Raw genomic sequence first — 22014 nt, 5'->3', positions numbered from 1 at the left:
TAGCTAGTTTGTAACTAACTCTGTACTTTATTCCGTTGCACCATTTGTTCGTAAGGCAGAACGTAGCTAGTAGGTCGTAAGCTCTCCGTAAAGTAATGCGTAGTCGCATAATATGACGTTTAGCCTCGATGATCCAATAGCAGCCTTCAAATACGTGAGCAGATGTTGTGTTGAAATGGTGTGAATTTCAGTTTATCCTTCATTCTTTTGCCTCACGTTACTAATGGTAAAAATACGTTTCCATTAAATACGATACTTGATCATTGTAATGTATTTGAGTTGTTACAATACCTGAGGGCCACTAGAGGGCACCCCCGTACTGTTGGTTGTTGTTGTTGCAGTGTGCCGAATAAACCAGTTGAAACAGTGCAGTCAGATCTCCGGTTTCCCTCGTGTGTATTCTGAAACACAAATAGAATAATATATGTTATTATAGCATATTGATGCATCCATAACATAAATTGGCGACGAGAATAAAGTTCCCACTACAAATATCGAGTCATCGGCCGAGCAAAAAGGATGGCTACTACGATCATCGGACAGATCGAGGCATTCGACGAGGCAAGAGAACAATGGCCTACGTATGTTGAACGTTTTGAACACTTTGTGGAGGCAAATGACATTAGTGAAGAGAAAAGAGTGTCAGTTTTCCTCAGTGTAATGGGAGCATCGACGTATGGACTGTTGCGTAGTCTAATTGCACCAGTTAAGCCCGGGACGATGGAATATGAGGAGATTGTGAACACACTTCAAGCACATTTTACCCCCAGGCCCATTGTGATTGCAGAGAGGTTCAAATTTCACAAACGAAATCAAGCAGAAGGGGAAAGTGTCGCACAATATGTGGCGGTGTTAAAGAAACTGGCGGAGCACTGTGAGTTTGGCGACAATTTAAATGACGCACTGCGAGACCGATTCGTGTGTGGGCTGAGTAGCGAGTCAATACAAAGGAAGCTATTGACTGAATCGGAGCTCACGTATAAAAAGGCTGTGGATATAGCGATGTCAATGGAGGCTGTATCTAGAGAATCACAGCACTTGAGCAACTCATTGAAGGTAAATGCCATGTCTCTGTCGTCAGAATCGTCAAAGGAAAAATGTTATAGATGTGGGAAGGCCAACCATATCCAAAATGAGTGCTTTTACAAAGATCAAGTGTGTCACAAGTGTGGGAAGAAAGGCCACATTGCACGAATGTGTAAAGGTAATAAGACAGAGGAGAAAACATTTAAAACTACAGTAAAGGGGAAAAGTGCAAAATGGAAGGGACAGACAAAGAAAAGACCAATTCACAGAGTGGATGCTAATATGGAAAAGAGTGAGGAAGAGCCAAATTCGGACACGGATACCGAACTGACTTTACACAAAGTAACAGCAACATCGCACAATTCTCCACAGGTGAACAAAATGAAAAGTGAAACTGATTTAGTGTCATCTGTAATAAAAGTGCAACCAAAAATTGAAGGATTGCCAGTCGATATGGAAGTGGATACTGGAGCGGCGGTCTCTATTATCTCAAGTGAACTGTACAGAGATAAACTGAGTCATGTTCGATTACGCCAGACAAACGTTGTTCTCAAGACGTATACAGGCGAGGTCATCCCACCAGAAGGCGTCATCAAAGTGCGTGTCAAGCTAAACAGACAAGACGTACGTTTACCTTTGTATGTTGTTTCAGGAAACGCAGCTCCTCTGTTGGGATGAGAATGGCTTCGCAGAATTCGTCTAGATTAGCGTGAGGTAAAAACTGTAAGAGCAGTGCATCAAGTTAATGAAGGAATGAGTCTCCTAAAAAGGTATGCCAAAGTATTCAAAGAAGATTTAGGGACATTCAATGAGTATACAGCGACCTTGAGTCTGAAACCGGGAACCCAACCAAGATTCTTCCAAGCTCGGGTGGTACCGTACGCCATCAGACCCAAGGTGGAAGAAGAAATTGATCGCTTACTGAAGGAAGGAATCATTTCACCTGTGCGATTCAGTGAATGGGCAACCCCGATCGCACCTGTAATAAAAAAAGGCGGCAATGTTAGGATCTGTGGTGATTTCAAGATAATCGTGAATCCAGCTCTGTGTGCAGAACATTATCCATTACCCCGGATTGAAGATCTGTTCGCGTCACTGGCTGGAGGACAAAGATTTAGCAAACTAGACCTTTCACATGCCTACCTACAGATTCCTGTGCATGAAGATTCACGTAAATATCTGACCATCACGACCCACAAGGGGATGTTTGGGTATAACAGATTACCCTTCGGTATCACTTCAGCTCCATCGATATTTCAACGAGTCATGGAACAAGTGCTTCAAGGAGTACCGGGTGTACATTGTTTTTTGGATGATATCCTGATCACAGGAAGAGATAATGCTCATCACTTAGCTAACCTGGAAGCTGTGTTAAGTCGGCTGGAGAAATGCGGACTTCGTGTGAAAAGAGAGAAGAGTGAGTTTTTCAAAACTTCATTGGAGTATTTGGGGCATGTGATAGATGCATCAGGACTTCACAAGTCTCCAGACAAACTGCGCGCCATTGCCGAAGCACCAGCTCCTGTTAATGTTAACCAACTACGATCTTTTTTGGGACTGGTTAATTATTATGCAAGATTTGTGCCAAATATGGCCACAGTTCTTCACCCCCTGAATGCAATGCTACACAAGGAAGTAAAATGGATGTGGTCGCCAGAGTGTGAGAAAGCGTTCCAAGATGCTAAAACTCAGCTGTTAACACCCAGTGTACTCACACATTATGATCCAAGACTCCCAGTTCGTTTGGCCTGTGATGCTTCACCATACGGGGTGGGAGCCGTACTTTCCCACATGATGCCGGATGGGCGGGAAAGGCCCATAGCCTTCGCGTCCCGAACTCTGAGTAAACCTGAGCAAAACTATGCACAACTAGAACGTGAAGCGCTAGGAATCATTTTTGGAGTAAGGAAGTTTCATACTTACCTATATGGACATCATTTCACATTATTAACAGACCATCGTCCGCTTACTACCATACTTCATCCGAGCAAAGCAACTCCATCCATGGCTGCTGCAAGACTTCAGAGGTGGGCTCTTCTGCTAGCTGCACACAACTACACAATTCAATATAGAAGTGCTAATGACCATGGGAATGCTGATGGGTTATCGAGATTGCCACTGCCGGTACAACACAGAGACAAGAAAGATGCAGTGGACACTTACCTCATAAATAAAATGGATGCACTTCCAGTGTGTAGCAGCGACATCAGTAAAGGAACCAGAGCAGATCCGATCCTCTGTCGGGTGAAAGAGATGGTATCCACTGGATCATTTCCATCTACAAAAGATTCAGAAAATGCACTGAGGCCATACCTCACAAGAAAGGAGGAACTCTCACTGATGCAGGACTGCCTGATGTGGGGACAGCGAGTTATCGTTCCATCAAATCTGAGACAACGAGTGTTGGAGGATTTACACACAGGACATCCAGGTGTAGTAAAAATGAAAGCTCTAGCACATAGCTACATCTGGTGGCCAAATATTGACTTGCAGATTGAAGAGAAATCAAAGACATGCATGTCCTGTCAACAAAATCAAAAATCTCCGTGTCTCTCACCTCTACATCCCTGGGCATGGCCAGAAGCTCCTTGGCAGCGAATTCACATCGACTTTGCTGGTCCATTCGAAGGACGAATGTTTCTGGTAGTTGTTGACGCACACTCAAAATGGCCAGAGGTCCATGTGATGGATTCGACAACTTCCTCCAAGACAATCCAAGTGCTGCGTGGTCTATTCAGTCGCTACGGTATACCTGAAACACTAGTTAGCGACAATGGCCCACAATTTACTTCAGAGGAGTTTGGATGTTTTCTGAAATCAAATGGTGTTAAACACGTATGCTCTGCACCATTCCACCCAGCCACCAACGGGCTAGCTGAGCGTTTCGTGCAGACTTTTAAACACTCACTTAAAGCATCTAAAGAACCAGTATCATTACAGCAGAGATTAGACTCTTTCTTGTTACAGTACAGGAATACACCACATAGCACAACAAAAGAAGCACCTGCTATGTTATTCTTGCATCGCAGATTGAGGACACGGCTGGATCTACTGAAACCAAGAGTGAAAATGACTGTGGAGCAAGCACAAAAAGTACAATGTTCTCACCGTGCCCTCCATGCCAAACACAGAGACTTCAATGTGGGTGACTCAGTGCTGGTCAGAGATTATCGACGGGGAGAGGAGAAGTGGAAAACCGGTACTGTTTCTTCTCAGTCAGGACCAGTGTCGTACACAGTTCAGGTGGACAGTTCACAAAGCTGGAAAAGACATGCAGATCAAATGTTAGACTGTCATTCAGAAATCACAAAAAGCACGGAACAATTGTCAGCCGAAAATAGTACATCACCAACACTGGATGTTAAGATGTTAATATTTGGGTCGGTTCCAAAGAACTCTTTTGATTATTCATTTATTCTAAGAAAAGTGTATCTTTCATGGTCACTGAAAAATAATTATTCCTTAGCATGTACAGCACTTAAAGCATGTAACAAGATCAAGATCGTAAAAGGGACTTTGTATGCAAGCAGAGACACTTAGAAATCAAATCCATATTGTGCACAAGTTTTATTAACTAACTCACAAACATAACTAACACTAAACAAACATACATACATTCATACTTGCATACATAGCCTACATGCATAGGTAAAGGGGGTGAGTGATGTGGAACCGGAAGCAGGAAATAGAACCATGGAAAATATCTATTTAACATTGAAAAGAACCATAAGCTTATCATTTTCAGAGCACCTCATTAAATTGATACTTGCATGGTCAATTCTTGAAGTGGTTGAAGATTGAATTCGTTGATGGGTCCGTGAGTGTCAAATGTCACTGTATAAGTTGCAATCGTTTCTTCTCCGCTGGATGGAGAAGATATGCTGGACTTTCGTGGTTAGTTCGACACTTTTCTCATGACTGAAGTGCAGATTGTGGCCTGCCAGCCCTGGGCCGGAGAGGACACGCAGAGCAAATGGTGGGAGTTGTGAAGATGTTGAACTCCTGAGGTTGTCCTTGATGCTGTTGTGGTGGAGAGAGAGTCCTCTCTCTCCGGATGAGCACATGGCTGTTGTGAGTCGAGAAGGCCAAGAGTTGATCGTTTTCCGTTCAGTGATGCTAAGGTTACAATTTTCTGGATTGAAGGCACAGCCTTCTTAGTACGAAAGCATGGCAGGCAGTACTCCGGCCTGCTGGGCCCAGGGCCCAGGGCCCTAAATGTCTTTACTGTCACTTTTGATTAATTTAAAGGGATGGTTTGGAGTAAAATCAACCTAGGGCCCGGATGGCTTAGTGCAGGCACTATATGGATAGTATAGTGGATAGTGGATAGCAGGCACTATATGGATAGTATAGTGATCAGAGCCGGACAGTAACGGAGTACATTTACTTGAGTACAGTACTTAAGTACAATTTTGAGGGATCTGTACTTTACTCGAGTATCATTTTTGGGGAGTACTCATGACTTTACTCAAGTACATTTGAGAGGCAAATATTGTACTCTTTACTCCACTACATTTCTATCCATAACTGTGAGTACCCGTTACTTCTTCTAAAAAATAAAAAATAAAAAATAAAAAAAGGAAAAAAGAAACATCTCGGAAACCCTCTCAAATGTGATTGGATTGTGCAGGCGCCACTGATTGGGACAGCCTATCAGCAATCACCTTCAGCTTTCCGCCAAAGTCAACTCCATGGTCAGATTTAGATAAGAGACGAAACCATGGACAAAACAATGGATGAAGACGCAGCAGGTCCATCCCGGGAGCAATATTTTTTTTCCCAGGATGGTAGAGGAAGACTCATGAATATTCATTAGGGAAGTCATCCCTGATTGGTCTTAACCCCAGTGACGGGTAGGTTTAGGGGCGGGGTTATGGAGGTCATAAGACCCCCAGTGATGGGTAGGTTTAGGGGTGGGGTTAGGGGTAGGTCATCAGACCAATCAGGGATGACTTCCCTAATGAATATTCATGAGTCTTCCCCTACCATCCTGGGAAAAAAAAATATTGCATCCCGGGAATGTGCCAAGCCGTGGCCCCACCTCGCCAGACTATTTCAATTTTCTGAACAAGTTAATGATAGTTTTCGCTTCAAGTGTTTGCTGTGTTTACCAATGTAAGCACTGTGGTAGTAGTAATGCAATATTTAGAAAATGTACTCTTGTACTCTTGATACTCAAGTACTTTTAAAAACAAGTACTTTAGTACTTTTACTTAAGTAGACATCTGACTGTAGTACTTTTACTTGTACTTGAGTAAAATTTAACAAGGGGTATCTGTACTTTTACTCAAGAATTGTAGCTGTGTACTCTGTCCGCCTCTGATAGTGATGTACTTACATCGCTTTCTGTCAGGACTTTTACGTGCCTTTCCCAAACCACTGAAGTGGCGTCGGCGTCCGGGTTAGCAGTAGCATGAGCCGTCAGGCAAGTGTTATTTAAATATACTCCTGATGTACTTACAAACTTTCCAATGCCTTGTTTTATGAGTACAGAACCTATTTGAACTACTGTAGAAGTTTGGTACCATTCTGGGCATTATTAGTGGGGTAAATTACGAGACAGATCCTTGGATCCATTAGCGCCTGCACTAAGCCATCCGGCTGATTTCTCTAAATAAGCTCTAACTTTAATAATGTTCAACAAAGGGAAAAAAGGCCTCTGGGGGGTGTTTGGCTCGAGGTCATGGTGCAAAAAAACAGGTTGATTTTACTCCGAACCATCCCTTTAATGCATCCTTGCTGAATAAAAGTAGGCTAGGCTATTACTTTAATTTCTTTCCAAAAAAAAAAAAAAAAAATCTTACTGACTCCAAACGTTTCAACTTTAATGTTACAAAAGCTTTCTATTTCAGATAAATGCTGTTATTATGAATGATGATTTGTGTGTAATGTGACTTTTTTTTTTTTTTTTGTATGACATTAAAATTATTTTTAAAATTAAATTTTAAATAATGGGTTAAGCAAAATTGTGTTTATGTCTGAGAACCTTTTATACACATAACTGCAGACACTGAAATGACATACACTGTATGATACAGTACAAATACTTTGAATGTCCCTTATTTTCCTAAAGAACCACGATCGTCCCTTATTTTCCTTTTCTGTTGGCAACCCTACTCTCAACCTATCTGTCTATTAAGCCTTTAAAAAAACAGTCTTCATGTATTTCACAACACTTTAGCTTGTGATTCTTATTAAGTGTAGGTCATATTTGCAGGACTCTTTACCTTAGAAAACTTGATACCTGAGACTCCAGGTAGACTGCAGTTCTAGAAAATGATGGAGACTAAAGGGTTCCTGACTTCCTCACCTTAATTCCTCTCTCTCTCTCTCTTTTTTTTTGCATGTCTTTTCTTCTTTGCCTGTTTTTGTATGACCCTGCTGAACCAATAATCGTTTTGCTGTCCATAATGGCCATACGTTAATTTAGCAATTTCTAGTATAGCATCCTTCTCATGAGCATGTAATCATTTTTGACTTTTCAGTGTGTGAAATTAGTTTTTTGGCCCATTTTACCTGTAAAAGAAAACCTGCTTATGCACACCTGAATATAAAGCATTTTTCACATCCAGCCTTCCTTAATTATATACCACTTATAAATGATTAAATACAAAATAATTAGCAGTTATTAAGAGTTATGTTGTTTGGAATTGGAAAAAAAATGTGCTTGAAAAAAAATTATTATCAGAATATCAACTTGCATAATAATGATGCACTGACATGTCTTTCTGACATGCAAAATTGTAATACAACCGACCAACTCTTAAGTAGAACTTTTCCAGGTGCATTTGAGAGCAGCACAAGGACAAACATTCCCAATACTAGAGTAATAACAATAATATGGAGGATTTCCAGTCAAATGTTCATATCTAGTGTAAACCTAAAACATTCATTGAGTGCATGAACATGCAACAGCTATACACAAAAAATGAAATCTGCATAATGTTAAAATCCACCAATGTAAAAAAAAAAAAAAAAAAATGCTTTTACACAAGATAAAAAACTGATTTGAAATTAGATTGATTTGAAATCAAAGCATAAAGAGACATGCACACATGCCAGAAAAGGAGTTAACAGAGTAAAATCAGGGTAAAGGGCTTAAATCCATAAGCAGATCACCCCCTTATGCCACTCCCTTCTGCTCCGCTGCTTTGCGCATGCGTAGAAGTATGAGAAAATAAATAATTAATACGAGAAAGTTTCTCATTCTCATTATTACAAGAAAGTTATATTATAATAATGAGAAACTTTCTCGTAATTATGACTTAGAATGTCATAATAATGAAGTCATTATTATGAGAAACTTTCTCAATATAACGAGATACTAAGTCATAATAATGAGAACATTTCTCATTATGACTTAAAGAATTATATTTTTTTACTCAACTGTGGCGGAAACAGGCTTCCATAGTGTATGATTGTGCATGTCAACAACTAATTTTATGGAACTTCTTGTCTTTTTTGTAGCTTAAACATTCCTATCATCACCTAGTTTTACTATAATGAAAAAAGAGAAGTTAGGAAACTCAGCTAATGTGTGAGGAGTGTCATGAGCAAGTACATACATCTGGATTTGAAACTATACTTTTATATACATATATACATTATGAATGCATTAAAACTGAATACAAAAGATGACAATTTAAAATTTGAGATTGATTGCATTAAATACAAAAAAAAACAAAACAATGCTTGTTTATTCATGTTTTCTAATCTAATTATGTAATTATAATTTGTTGACAATTTTTTTTTTCATAAAGTGTCATCCAGTTCCTGTTTATTGTCAAGACAACCGTTTTGTCCTCTGTAAACATTTCTACTCTTTTTCCATTTCTAGAGTTCCATGTAGGCTGAATAAAATTTGTTACTGCCAAAGCTACAGTTTGTTCAACAGATCAAGTTTCAGTTACAGCAGAAAAGTAAAAAGACCACTGAATTTCACTGAAAAATAAAAATGTTTGTGTTACGAAATTCCGCACAAGAGCCATGGTAGTTCAGAAGTCAAAGTTAAATGAAGAACGGTAGTTTCTCTCCCATCTCTTTTCTCTCTCTTCTTTCCTCTCAAGTTGTTTGGCACTGAGGGTTGTTTCTCTCTCCTGTCTCAGTCTTTTTTCTTTATGTTTGTGTTGCACTGCCTGAGGATCTTTGGCCTTGAAGTGAGTGACTTTAGGCTGTGGGGTCACACCATATCCCAGTCCCGCCTGATCTCTCTTTAGTATTGTGCTTACTGGATTTTTGCGGCCAGAGTGGACAGGTCCAAGACCAGAGGAGGGGTCCCACCCCAAGCGAAGCATCATTTTATAGCTAGTGCTGGAAGAGGGCAGACAGTATTGAGGGGTAGCTGGGGGGCGGAGCTCACTGAACTGATGCATTGTGGACCTGTTGTGTGCTTCAGTGTTGTCTGTGTAATCAACAGCACACACATTGCACCACTGAGAATGAACACTGTGGAAACAGACACACACACATAAGTATAAATAGGTATATAAAAAAAACTTAGACTTATTAAATGTCACAGCATTTTAGTGAAAACTTTTAATAAACATAATGGAACATCATGTCAAATACCTGTGTTATACATGGGAAATACAAAAGAAAAGAAAAAAGCACAGCATTGAGCATGTTTACTGTACAATCACATTGATATGCTGATAGCTCCTAAAAATCTTTTTTTTTTTTTTTTTTAATTAAACCATTGTCCTGGTTTACATGCAAACCAATAAACGCCAATGCAAGTAAACTGTGTTTACAAGACTTATTCCCTGGAAGTGACTGAGTGTTCCAATTGTTATGTACGGTTTTATGTTAAATAAATAAGCAGTATTTTGTATTATTACAACGAGGAGAATATATATTTTTTATTATTATTAATTATTTCACTCTAATGTTAAAACTTTGTAAGTCAATTACTTTATAAATTAATAAAATTTAAAATATCGTCAATGTTGGGCAGAAAACCATATTTCAGCTTTTTTTTTTTTTTCATATATGTATTACTATTGGTCACCCTTTACATCTATCTATGGGGTTTGCACATTTTTAACAAATGAAAAGTATTAAAAAGAGCTTGTGACTAAACCTTGTAACTCCATTGGCTTTTCAAACTTACGGTACACCCCTCCTCTATCATCAAAGAAGTGCTGCATGCAGTTTGCGCCGTCTTTGATTCTTTCCAGTGCATATATATTCCAGTGCTATATATATATATATATATATATATATATATACATATATAAGGCTAATGTTTTATGTATTTGAGGAGCAAAGAAGAGTGTCATAGTCTAGCATTTGCAGTAGAGTCATAGCCAATACTGTTTTAAATAGCCTGTGCATTGCACTTCATCTTTTATAACATGAGATTTTGGCCAAATGACTCTGCGCACACATAGCAACAGTAAACTTTATAACCTGCAACTTGAAAACACAATGCGATGCACTTATTGCCTCAGATGCGGCCGTTCTAATGACGGACAAAAACATGACATTCGCTGGTCAAAAACTTTGTAACTTAATTTGAGCTTGATTTTGGTCAAATGCAAGTATATAATCATATAAAAAGCCACAATATCAGCTTTGACAACACAGTGTTTAATTATTTAAAGAATAGTGTTTTTCAATTTCCTGAAAAGTAGTAGTTTTGGTCATACAAGGTTTCTGACCGACATCTGGGCAAAGTTTACCAATAGTTCACAATATGACCACATGCATTGTCGGCTTATACACTATTTAAATTTTGACAAACAAAGAACATTGTTTTGGTTGTGCTTCGGCTGTTCTTGATTGTGCGGATGAATATGGTTATCCTACTGCTCTTAAAACATTCACTACTAGGCTTAAGAGATAAAAACCAGCTTAGATGGAAAGGATCTCAAGCTGACTAGCTGAAGACTTTACAGTGGCTATATACTCATTAATAGATAAAAGCCAAGCCAATGTTGATTCTCTTATTACGAGCTCAGTTGCATTCTCTTTTTGCCAGCAGACTCTCCTCTGTTCGTTTTCTTTTTTTTAAAACGGGTGATTCCCCAGAGGTTCGAGATTTAGCGTGCTCCATCAAACTAGCAAACTTGTCGCTCATTGTGACAAGTAACCTATGCCATTCCCACACCATACACGCATGTCAAAGTAGCCAGAGCAGCTTTTTACTATTTACAGATATGAAGAGACACATACGGGCGAGTGATGCATGTACGCAAATACCCACTAGGTCTAAAATATAAACACTTATAATAGGCTTACCATAGTGAATCAGGGTAAGACAAAAACATTTTATGGAAGAAGGAATGATGATGTATTGACTCATTTTAATTTTGTTAATTAAAAAAAAAAAAAGTGTACCTTTACGCAAAATCAGGTTAAGAACATGCATGTAAATGATAATGTTAACTGCTATATTTAAGTGTGAATTTCTGTTGTGTTTGGACATCTGGACACTAAGTTATAACTGTAAACCATCTAACCTGTCTGCATTGTTTGTAGTAGGTGTGTTTGTAGTCTCTGGCACGCTAAACTGCTCCAGGTCTCTCACTACATCCTGATGACCTGCCTGCAGGGCCAGATCCCGAGCATCTCTGCCCTGAGAGAGAAAGAAAAAAGGAAGGAGATAAAACTAGAAGGAATGAGACAAAACAAGACATAAACAGAGATAATGTTTAGGAAATGATTTGCAAAATATTACATCAATAGTGTTTCAGGATTTTGTGTTTGAAGTAGCAGGACTACTTCCATTAGGGATCATAATAGGTTAACTTAATTAGTTTAGCTTACAGACATATAACTATTTTTAAAGTAATTTTATGAATAACAATGTATTGTGTAAATGTTTCACTGCCCTTGTGTTAAATGTTCACATTTTCTCTTTTTGACGTATTCAGTGTCAATATCGTTAAATAAAACTAAAACTATTTAAAATATTTAAACTGAAATAAAGATGAAATAAAATAAAATATAAATACTAGATGAAAAACAAACTAAAATAAGCACTAAAATTACTAATTGTAAATAAATAATAATAATAATAATAATGACAAAAGCTCATACAATTACTAAAAAGTGAACTAAAATTAAATCTTAAAATATAAAAACAACAGGTAATTGAAAATAATAATAAAAATTACATTAGTATATAAATGATAGTAAAGGTTATGTCATCTGCTGCTTTAAATGCTCAAGCTCTTTAATGATTCTGATTAGCTGTCAATGCTTTTACAGTTCATTAGATAAAAAAAAGTTCTGAAAAGTTCTTTTGTCATAGAATTTGAACAGTTACCGCAATTATACTTAGTTATCTGTATTAATTGTCCTTGAATGGGCCTTAAAAGTACTGGTAGTGTTATAAAAGTCTGTGATACGCTAATTTGATTAGTTTTTTCCTTTAATGAAGTCACATTTTAGTTTTTTTTAAACATCTAAACCATCCATTTAACTACAGCTAATTAAACACCTCCCAAAGAGAACATCTTATTATTAATAATAATATTAGTATTACTATACTTATTAGTAATAATGCACACAAGTCTAGTTCCAGGGGTGTTATTGTGTGACTGATATTTCAAGTGCATAATAATTACAATCAGATCAAATAATCATCAAAGTACTTTAGTAGTTAGAGTGGCCAACAGTACAATCTGATCTATTTATCATCACTCCACTATCAATCAACTGACCATATTGACAAATTGTTAACAAATAAGTAGAAGCCGATGGGAAAAAAGTAAATCATCTTTATCTCCACCACTTTTATTTTTCAAAAAGTTAGAGGCAGAGAGATTTTTTCATAATTGAATGTTATGCACCTGTTTGTCCACTACTCCCACCCAAGCAGCGCCGTGTTGAAGAAGCAACCGAACAGCCTCTGTTTTTCCTGCCTTACTTGCACACATCACACCCGTCCAGTAAAAATCATCACGGAAGTTGACATCACAGCCACACCGCAAGAGGTCTTTCAAGGCCCGAATGTTGCCCTCCTGGGCATATCGGAGAAGTTTGTGTCCATCACGCTCTGAGGTCCTGACCGGTTGGACATAAGAAGCTTCTTGTCTTTGTGCTTCTGTTCTTCTTCGACTGGGTCCTCATGTCAAAAGATAATGGGTTATCATGATAAAACTATAGAATAATGTGTCTACAACTATTGTAAATTAAAGGGGATGTCTAATGCTATTTCATGCATACTGACTTATTTACAAATCAATCAAATCAAATCAAGTATATTTGTATAGCGCTTTTCACAATACAGATTGTATCAAAGCAGCTTCACAGTATTAAGTTAAAATAAAATAATACAACAAGGTTTGTTTCTAGTGGAATTTATTGATTGATCAAATAAAATTAAATATCCCCAAAATATCCCCAACTGAGCAAGCCAAAGGCAAGAGTGGCAAGGAACCGAAAAAAACTCCATCAAGTGACCTAATGGTGTCCTAAAACTCCATCAGGTGACCTAATGGAGAAAAAAAAAAAAAAAACTTGGGAGAACCCAGGCTCAGTCGGGGCCAGTTCTCCTCTGGCATTTATGAACTAGAGGCCGGATTGTAGTTTGAACTGTAAGATTAAAAATATTATATGAATGCCTGGCTGAAGAGATGCGTCTTTAATCTAGTTTTAAACTGGGAGAGCGAGTCCGAGCAACGAACAGTATCAGGAAGACTATTCCAGAGTTTCGGAGCCAAATGTGAAAATGCTCTCCCTCCTTTCGTTGATCTGGATATCCTAGGTATGACCAAGAGCCTCGAATTTATTGATCTTAAAGAGCACGATGGATTATAGGGCGATAGAAGATCCGTTAAATAGACTGGAGCTAAGCCGTTTAGGGCTTTATAAGTCAGTAGCAATATCTTGTAATTAATACGGAACTTTATAGGTAACCAATGCAGTGATGATAAAATCGGTGTTATATGATCATATTTTCTTGATCTAGTAAGAACTCTAGCGGCTGCATTTTGGACTAACTGTAGCTTGTTTATTGAGGATGCAGGACAACCGGCTAATAAAGCATTACAGTAATCTAGTCTCGAGGTCATGAATGCATGAACTAACTTTTCTGCATCAGAAACTGATAGCATATTACGTAGCTTAGCAATGTTTCTAAGGTGGAAAAAGGCTGTTTTTGTAACATATGAAATATGATTTTCAAAAGACCCCCAGGGGTCTTTTACTGTAGAGGATAAAGTAACAGGACATCCTACGATGTCAAAGTTGTATTGTGAGAGGTTCTGTGGGCGTTTTTTTGAACCGATAAGTATTACCTCTGTCTTGTCTGGATTTAATAAAAGAAAATTACGCGTCATCCAATCTTTTATATCTTTAACACACTCTGTCAATTTGGATAATTTAGCGTTTTCATCCGGCCGTGATGAAATATATATTTGAGTGTCATTACACTGTTAAAGAGTTGGATTCTCCTGCTAAACATGGCCAAAATTTTAAAATACGAGTTGAACATTATTCTGTGCCAAAATACACTCCATCAGGGTTCGTATAAGTTTCGGAAAGTTTTTTTCCCAAGTATAGGCCTGTATGAAGGGCGGAATTCCTGGAAAAGCGCAGACTACTCCTGGAAATTCATGGAAATGAAGACTACTCATACTGTATAGGATTTTGAAGGGCACAATTACTGTATAGCCTAGACTTTATGCGCCAGAGAAACAAGGCCACAGCCATCTTTCAAATTTTGTGTTTGAACTTCCAGTTTTGCGGTAGCTCTTTATATTACTATGGCATTGCTCTGGACCGCCAGAGACGATCAGTACATGGAGGAAGATGAATACAGCCAAGTCACGAGGATAAAATAACTTAAACGTTATCTGGCAACACAGGGGAGACAATCAAAGGCATAGGAGCCACATTAAGCATATAAAACCTTGTGAATGTGCAAGATGATTCCTATGTGGCTATCACACATATCTCTGAGAGGGGCACGCCACGTAATGCTGCCCAAGAAGTAGCCACAGCCTTGTCCTCCTTTCTAAACGCCTCCAGTTGAATAGGCTGATTTGTGAACTGAGATAACAATACCTTGGGCAGGAAAGCTGGGTTTGGCCAAAGTGTAACTTGATTGCTCTCTGGCCCCCACCTGAGACACTGCGGACTCTCCAACTGTCCTGCAATCCCTTGCAAATCCCACTGGGAACACACTAAGCTTAAGCCGCATAGCTCATTTAAGAAAAGCCACCACTAGCCTATTTGCACTGATTGACACCTGCCCCGTAGGATCTCGATGGACAGACAGGGCTGCCACAAACACCTTAAGAGTGGCTGGGGAGCATCAAATAAGTACTGCAGAAAGTCCAAGACTACACTGATAGGGCAATCAATTGAAAACCATAACAGGCAATGTGTCGTTGCCTTGCTGGCAAGAGGTCCACAGCTGCTGTTCCATAAATTATCCAGATTGACCGGACAACCTCCTTGTGCAGACACTACTCCCCTGGTTTCGGCCTTGAACGTGAAAGTAAGTCTGCCACACTGTTGCAGCAACCGGAATGTGTGCTGCTCTGACTGACAGGAAGTGTTTGTTTGCCCACAATGGAAGCACTCTTGTCAACTGGAGACAGGGTAGGGACCTCATGCCTCCCTGGTGGTTGTTTAAAAATACCACTGTGGTATTGTCCGTCCTTACCAGAATGTGTCTCCCTGAGAGTTCCTGCCTGAAATGTCTCAGAGTAAAGAGTACTGCCACAGCTCCAGGAGTTTGATGTGAGGTGCCCCCAACTGCCCTGTATACCTCGGTGTTGCCAAAGTCCTTCCCAGGCATCTACAATCTCTAACATGCAGAAAGGAAGACGGTCGAGGCTCTTGAGGTCCAGGGGATGGGCATGAAGTTCCCATCTTTCTTAAGGACAAGAAAATATTTTGAGTGGAATCCCCATAGACAGTAAAAAAAATGGACACAGCAACCCCATTGGATTCAACGGAGAAAAGTGAAGTCAATTAGAAGCACTCACTTCCTGATGGCCGAGCGTACTGCGCAGACTCAAACTGAGCTTGATGACGTAGATGTGACGTGAGCAACCTGTCTGTTTTCTAGTTGCTGTGCCAAGAGAAATCTGAATCATTCCCTTCCGAAACTTGCAGAGACGGAGAGCGTGAGTAGAGCTGTCCATGAGCTAGGAGCAGGAGAAACTTTTGCTAAGTATTCTGATTCATTATTTTGTAATTTTTCCTCCACGTTCCCCCGATTGCCCGCAAGCTTCTCCTCCTGTCCATATGGTAATTTATCTACTGTGCGACAGAGAGTCGCGTGGTTATGACGCAATCGTTAGCCTATTTTTACAAAAATGGCTTCTACGGGGCCATAACGTAAGATACAAGGTAATTTTATACATTTTTGTGTTTCTTTAGAAATAAATAATGGACAAATGGGAGTCTTTAAACGCCTCAGATGTAAAGTTATTCGCTGTCAAAGTGACGCCAAAATTAATGGGAGTCAATGGAATGCTAACAGCAGGTGGGGGTCTGCTAATCAATGGCGGCGCCCGGGGAAGCTTCAGTGTTTAATGAAACATTGGCCCCCTGGGAATCCCCCAGGGTGGATGTGGAGGTCTACTGGCTCTATCGGATCCTTCAAAATGCATTGGACCTCCATCGGGCAAGGGCACTGACAAGGGACCTGGACCACTGTAGAATGGACCTGGGTGCTCACTAGGGGTCTGTGACGGAACTAAAGACAATAGCCCAGTCCAGTCCAGTCAGTGCAGGATGGTTCACACTGCGCCCAATATGCTGAGATCGGGATTCTGCTGCTAGAGCTAACTGATGAAGGTTGTTACGGCATGCCGGTGAAAGCTTGGACTGAGCAAAGCACACTTGCCACCTGGCCTGCGTAATAAGCCCAAGAGACTTTCCACTGGAGAAGGCAATCGATCCAAAGGCCTGCTGAGAAGCGTCACCAGCAACAGATGAGCCATTGAATTCCCCATACGACTCAACCCTGAGACAGTGTTATAAATATGCACTAATAAGTCATCAGTACACCTGCACGGTTTGGGGGAGCGGATTTCCTGTTTCAGAGCTTCATCTGGAGATACCAATGGAAGATTAAAGATTTCAAGGAAGAAATACATGGCTCTAAAGGAGGCATACTATCAAGCCCTTTCTCCTAGGCTTCGGCCATTGCTGCTAGAGTGTGCGCTACTCAATCCGGCCTGGATGACGGAGCTGAGCGAAAAGCAGAGAAGACCACTTAAGTAAAGTCAGGACAGCAAGGTATCTGGAAGTCCTCCGGCCATGCAACTGGAAAACGCAAGAGGTTTGAAGGACCCAACATAGGAAGAGGTGGGTCCAAGTTCAGCCTAGCAACGGCCATCTTGATTGTGTCCTGCAGCGAGAACACTACTGAAGAATCAGCACCTTGAAGACCTGAGCCCTCATCACTATGAGAGTGTTGAGACTGAGAATGTAAAGATGAAGCCTCCTCTAAAGGTGCAAAACACTCCTGCTCATGAGCAATTAATGAATCTGATGCTGCTAAAGACAAGGTGTCCAACTCCTCCCTGGAACATTCAGCTGCTGGTTTGAACCTGGGCAATGAGGAGGTAGATACGGATCCCCCCCATTTCCTCATTTACGTTCAGAGTGGCAGAAGAAAATTACATTGCCAATAGAGCTTGAATGCCCTGCACAGCATTATAGTTCAGCCACCTGGTGGGATAGTGTCGTAGATGTGGTCTGTTTCTTCCTTGGAGGCCCTTAAGTTTTGCTAGCTGAACGCTTACTACCAGTCTGAACCTTGGCTCTGGCTGGTGCTGATTAATTTTGAACTTCAGGCCAGTCTGTTGCCTAACCTCAAAAGGCATCAAATTACATTCTGGGAAAGGATCAACAAAGGCCTCCCTGAGATGATTGATGCCTAGACAGACAGGACATTGTATATGGGCATCCATAAGATCCATAGGGCCTGAACATGTGGTACATGAGGCAGCTATATTACCTACACGTTGAGAAAATAAACCCTGGTAAACCAATGGGTTAATTAACAGAGCTGAATATGGTACTGCAATGATAGGTGCAATAATTGGTTGTCATGGTAACCACACACAATGACTGACACCCTGGTTTACCAGTGAGTGCATCTACGGCCAATGAATATGGTACTGCAATGATAGGTGCAATAATTGGTTGTCACGGTAACCACACACAATGACTGACGCCCTGGTTTACCAGTGAGTGCATCTACGGCCAATGAGTTCTAATACAAACACTCACCTCAATTTCTCTGACAGGAACACACGTTAAGTGAAGACCCTGGATAACTAATGGGTCCAAAACAATTTAAAATCCAATATAAATCCAATAACGAAACCAACGACGAATCCAGTGTTGTTTTGCTTTCTCGAGACACAGCTATAACAGGGAACAAATGCCAACCAAAGAGCTGTGTACACTCGCAAGATCTCTTTGCGAGAATGACAAAGAGACAGACCGTGACATAGTCAGAACTGAAATAGCTTCCATTAAGTCAAAGTCACGTGTAACTGAATTAATACGAGATTCTTGATGTGATGCATGAGACGCGACTCCTTCCACCATGTACTGACCGTCTCTGGTGGTCTGGAACAGTGAAATAGAAGAGTAATTAGCAGGTAAAGTGTGTTTACTTATTATAGAGTTTACAAAAGTTATCATGAGCATTATAACGTTTGAAGCAGATGTCTTAAAAAAATGTCAGTTGACTAGTTAGATTTTAAAACAAACGGTTAATTTATAAGATCTGTAAGATCTTACCTTTATGCTGTGCAAATACAAAACGGAAGACAGAAAACAAAGAGCGCAGTGCTGAAAAGGGGCAGGGCTACATAAGGTCTATAGATTATAGTTTTATGAAAAAGGCAGTTTAGTAGAAGTCACACTGTGCCAATAATTATATAAATATATTTGTGACAAATATCAATGCAACTTAAAAAAAATGTGCAATCTATTTATGGAATCATACTTTAAGACATAATTTAAACATATATGCTTGTAGTCAAAGCTCAAATGGAAAATTTCAGTTTGAATGTTCTAACAGTTATGAAGTAACGAGCAATTACAGCAAAACCATGGTTTAGGCCTATGCAAAGACATTCAGAATAAATTATAGAAACTAGGTCTGTCAAAGTTTAGTTTTTCATGACCATTTCCCGCTTTTTTGGTGCTGTGTCTTTAAAGCGTAACTGGTTGCCGTGGGTGCTAACATATTTAGGGAAAAATATATGGTTAGCTAACTCTTATCAGTTTTTATAAGTAATAAATGTGTAAATATTGGTGGTCATGGTAATGTATTTATCAGCTTTTTTTGCAAAAAAGTGTTACAGAATATTTTCACACCACTATTATTTTTACTTTCAATCATCAGTTGTATCAATGTAGCAATGTGCCAGCTGATAACTAGATTTTTCATTTGACCGCTTTAAATACTTTTAAATCATGCAAAAAAGGATTCCAACTTCAGCTGAGTTATGTGACCAGGAGAACTGGGAAGGAAATAAAATCAAAATGAAACAATATTTTTTTAGATGCTGTGATCATAATTCTCAATTTACGTATTATCTCCATCTCTACCTGCTCTTCTTCTCACTCTCCTTATGGTTGCTGCTTCTCCCTCTTTTGGCCTTTCTCCATCTCTCTCTTGTAGCACGGTTTGGTAGAAGTCTCTGGCCTCCTCCCCAGAAAGTGTTTGCTTGTCTTCTCTCTTTCTTTCTATCCAGAGATTTTCCTCCTCTTTAGCTCTGGTAAAGTAGACTGGTTTGCTCATCTTTCACACAGTATCTGCTAAAGAGGAAATATCTGATGGGGCTGCTGCTCATGTCTTTGAGACTAAACCCAAGAGAAATAATAAAAGCTTTAAAATATTCAATGCCTTCTCATTTCTTAGGTCAGTTAAACGTCTTGCTTTATATGGGCAGCTAAACATTATCTCTGAAATAAATTCATTAACAGCAATGATTAAATCAAAGAAACTTGATCAAGACTAGATCAAATCAGTAATGGACACAGAGTTCTTATTTTCTAAATAAATGGATTTACATCCTTAGATATTGATAGTGTTATTATAGTCACTGTGCCATTTAGCATTCCACAAATCAGAGAGATGTACAATAGTTACACAGCCACAATCTGGATAATTAACTTACATAAAATAAATCAAAGGAAAGAAATAACAATACACTTTTAATTGCGCGTGAATTTGGGACTATAATTCCCACTCTGTGTAAGCACATCCAGAAAAATTAAACAAAATATAAAATAAAAAACCTACACGTACGGTAAACAAACACTGTGCTCCTCTTCTTGTTGTGATGTTTATTGGCGACCAAAGTGCACGATTGCCACCAACTGGTCTGGAGTATTAAGTGTTTAAACTGATGGGAGAATGGAAACAACCATAGCAAAATGATTCACTGTTTTGAAGCTCTCTGAACGCCAAACACGCTGGTGACGCCTGCTGGTCAGAATGGTGTAAATGCATCGAAAACTCAGTGAAAAACATTTTACAAACCAATTGCAAATGTTTTATTGAAAGTGTAATCTATTAAATGCAATTAACAAATAATCTAATACCATTAAATATGAAATGTCGGTATAAATGTGTTCTTTTTATTAAATTGTTGTTACTAAATTGTTCTTGTTTTTTTATGGAGAGCTTGGCTAATCAGGCCAATAAGAGACAACAATTTTTCCTTTGTATTATACAAATATGTCAACAAAAATGTCCACAAAATCGATCAGAGATCAATTTTGTAAAATTGTAAAAATGTAAAAACCATACACTGGTTTGGTTAATCATTGAACCATTGACATTTCTAAACAGTTATGAAGTCATGAAGCCTCGTTTACTGAAATCACGTGACTCTTGCATTTTGATACAGCTCTTTTTTTACAGTCTATGGCTCCGAATCACTGGTTCGAAACAAAATATTCACAAAGGTTCCGAAGCTTCACTAAGCAGTGTTTCGAAAACGCCCATCACTATTTAAATTGTGAATAATAGCCTAGTTATTTTGAGATATGCATAATATGCATGGCATGCAATGATAACATGCTAACAGCCTCTGGGTGTATAAGTCGTTTTAACATTTAATCCTTAAAACCTACTAGCCTACTTATTTTTTAGATACTAGTATCTATTCCATTAAGTACTAGTACTTATTCATTAGATTCTAGTGCCTATTAAATTGGTACTAGTACATATTTATTATATACCACCAGTACTGATTCATTAGTTACTAGTAGGCTACTTATTATTAGATACTAGTACCTATTAAATAGATACTAGCCTACTTATTCATTAGATACTAGTTCTTATTTCAGTAGTGACTAGTAACTATTCATTTGTTACTATAGTAACAAACCATACACTGGTTTGTAACAAATACTTTAGTTTGTTACTATAGTAACAAATTATTATTATTTTGCCATTGGCTTCTATGGGGATCTGTCATTCAAATATCAACTATTATGGCAAGCCGTTTGAATCCTTAAAACATTTAATCCTTAAAACCTACTAGTATCTATTTTCATGCTACTAGTACTTATTTTTTAGATACTAGTATCTATGCCATTGAGTACTAGTATTTATTCATTAGCTACTAGTGCTTATTCATTAGATTCTAGTGCCTATTAAATTGGTACTAGTACTTATTCATTAGATACTAAGTACTTATTCATTAGTTACTAGTATTTATTATTAGATACTACTTATTAATTAGATACTAGTAACTATTAAATAGATACTAGTACTTATTCATTAGATACTAGTACTTATTTCAATAGTGACTAGTAACTATTCTTTTGTTAACAAATTATTTTTTTTGCCATTGACTTCTATGGGCATCTGTCATTCAGATATCAACTATTCAGTTCTGACTAGTATGTATTCCAGTTGTGACTAGTACATATACAGTATATTTGATACTAGTTGTTATTCATTAGGTACTAGTGCTTATTTTTTAGATACCAGTAACTATTACTAGATTCAATAAATACTACTAAGTCATTAGATATTTTAGGTAC

At 38.7% G+C, this 22014-nt stretch overlaps 1 protein-coding gene across 7 annotated transcripts; it reads right to left on the bottom strand.

Annotated features, from left to right (window-relative positions):
• Positions 1 to 8594: 8594 nt before the first annotated feature.
• On the bottom strand, positions 8595 to 20343 carry gpank1 (G patch domain and ankyrin repeats 1). 7 transcript variants are annotated; one of them, XM_084107070.1, is made up of 5 exons: positions 20267 to 20343; positions 19564 to 19818; positions 12822 to 13096; positions 11487 to 11602; positions 8595 to 9471 (listed from the first exon to the last, which is right to left on the bottom strand). In XM_084107070.1, exons 2-5 carry the CDS (start codon positions 19754 to 19756, stop codon positions 9021 to 9023), a joined length of 1035 nt encoding a protein of 344 aa, XP_083963196.1. In that variant the 5' UTR covers positions 19757 to 19818; positions 20267 to 20343; the 3' UTR covers positions 8595 to 9020. The 7 variants fall into 7 exon arrangements, with proteins under 7 accessions (XP_083963196.1, XP_083963199.1, XP_083963200.1 ...); XM_084107073.1 differs by having other exon boundaries at positions 19564 to 19770; positions 20267 to 20332; XM_084107074.1 differs by having other exon boundaries at positions 19564 to 19773; positions 20267 to 20324.
• Positions 20344 to 22014: the final 1671 nt, after the last annotated feature.

Source organism: Abramis brama, assembly GCF_963993115.1.
Source record: "Abramis brama genome assembly, chromosome: 2".
NCBI lineage: Eukaryota > Metazoa > Chordata > Actinopteri > Cypriniformes > Leuciscidae > Abramis > Abramis brama.
The sequence above is the reverse complement of the archived record's forward strand: the minus strand, read 5'-3'. Positions and strand labels throughout refer to the sequence as shown.

What these genes read in the sequence shown, in the direction of transcription:
- gpank1 (XM_084107070.1), bottom strand. Translation starts at nt 19,756, where the DNA reads ATGAGCAAACCAGTCTACTTTACCAGAGCTAAAGAGGAGGAAAATCTC. An exon ending in GAGAGTGAGAAGAAGAGCAG is followed by an intron (nt 13,097 to 19,563) that starts GTAGAGATGGAG and finishes TTTTGACATGAG; the next exon opens with GACCCAGTCGAAGAAGAACA. An exon ending in TGGGAGTAGTGGACAAACAG is followed by an intron (nt 11,603 to 12,821) that starts GTGCATAACATT and finishes TTTCTCTCTCAG; the next exon opens with GGCAGAGATGCTCGGGATCT.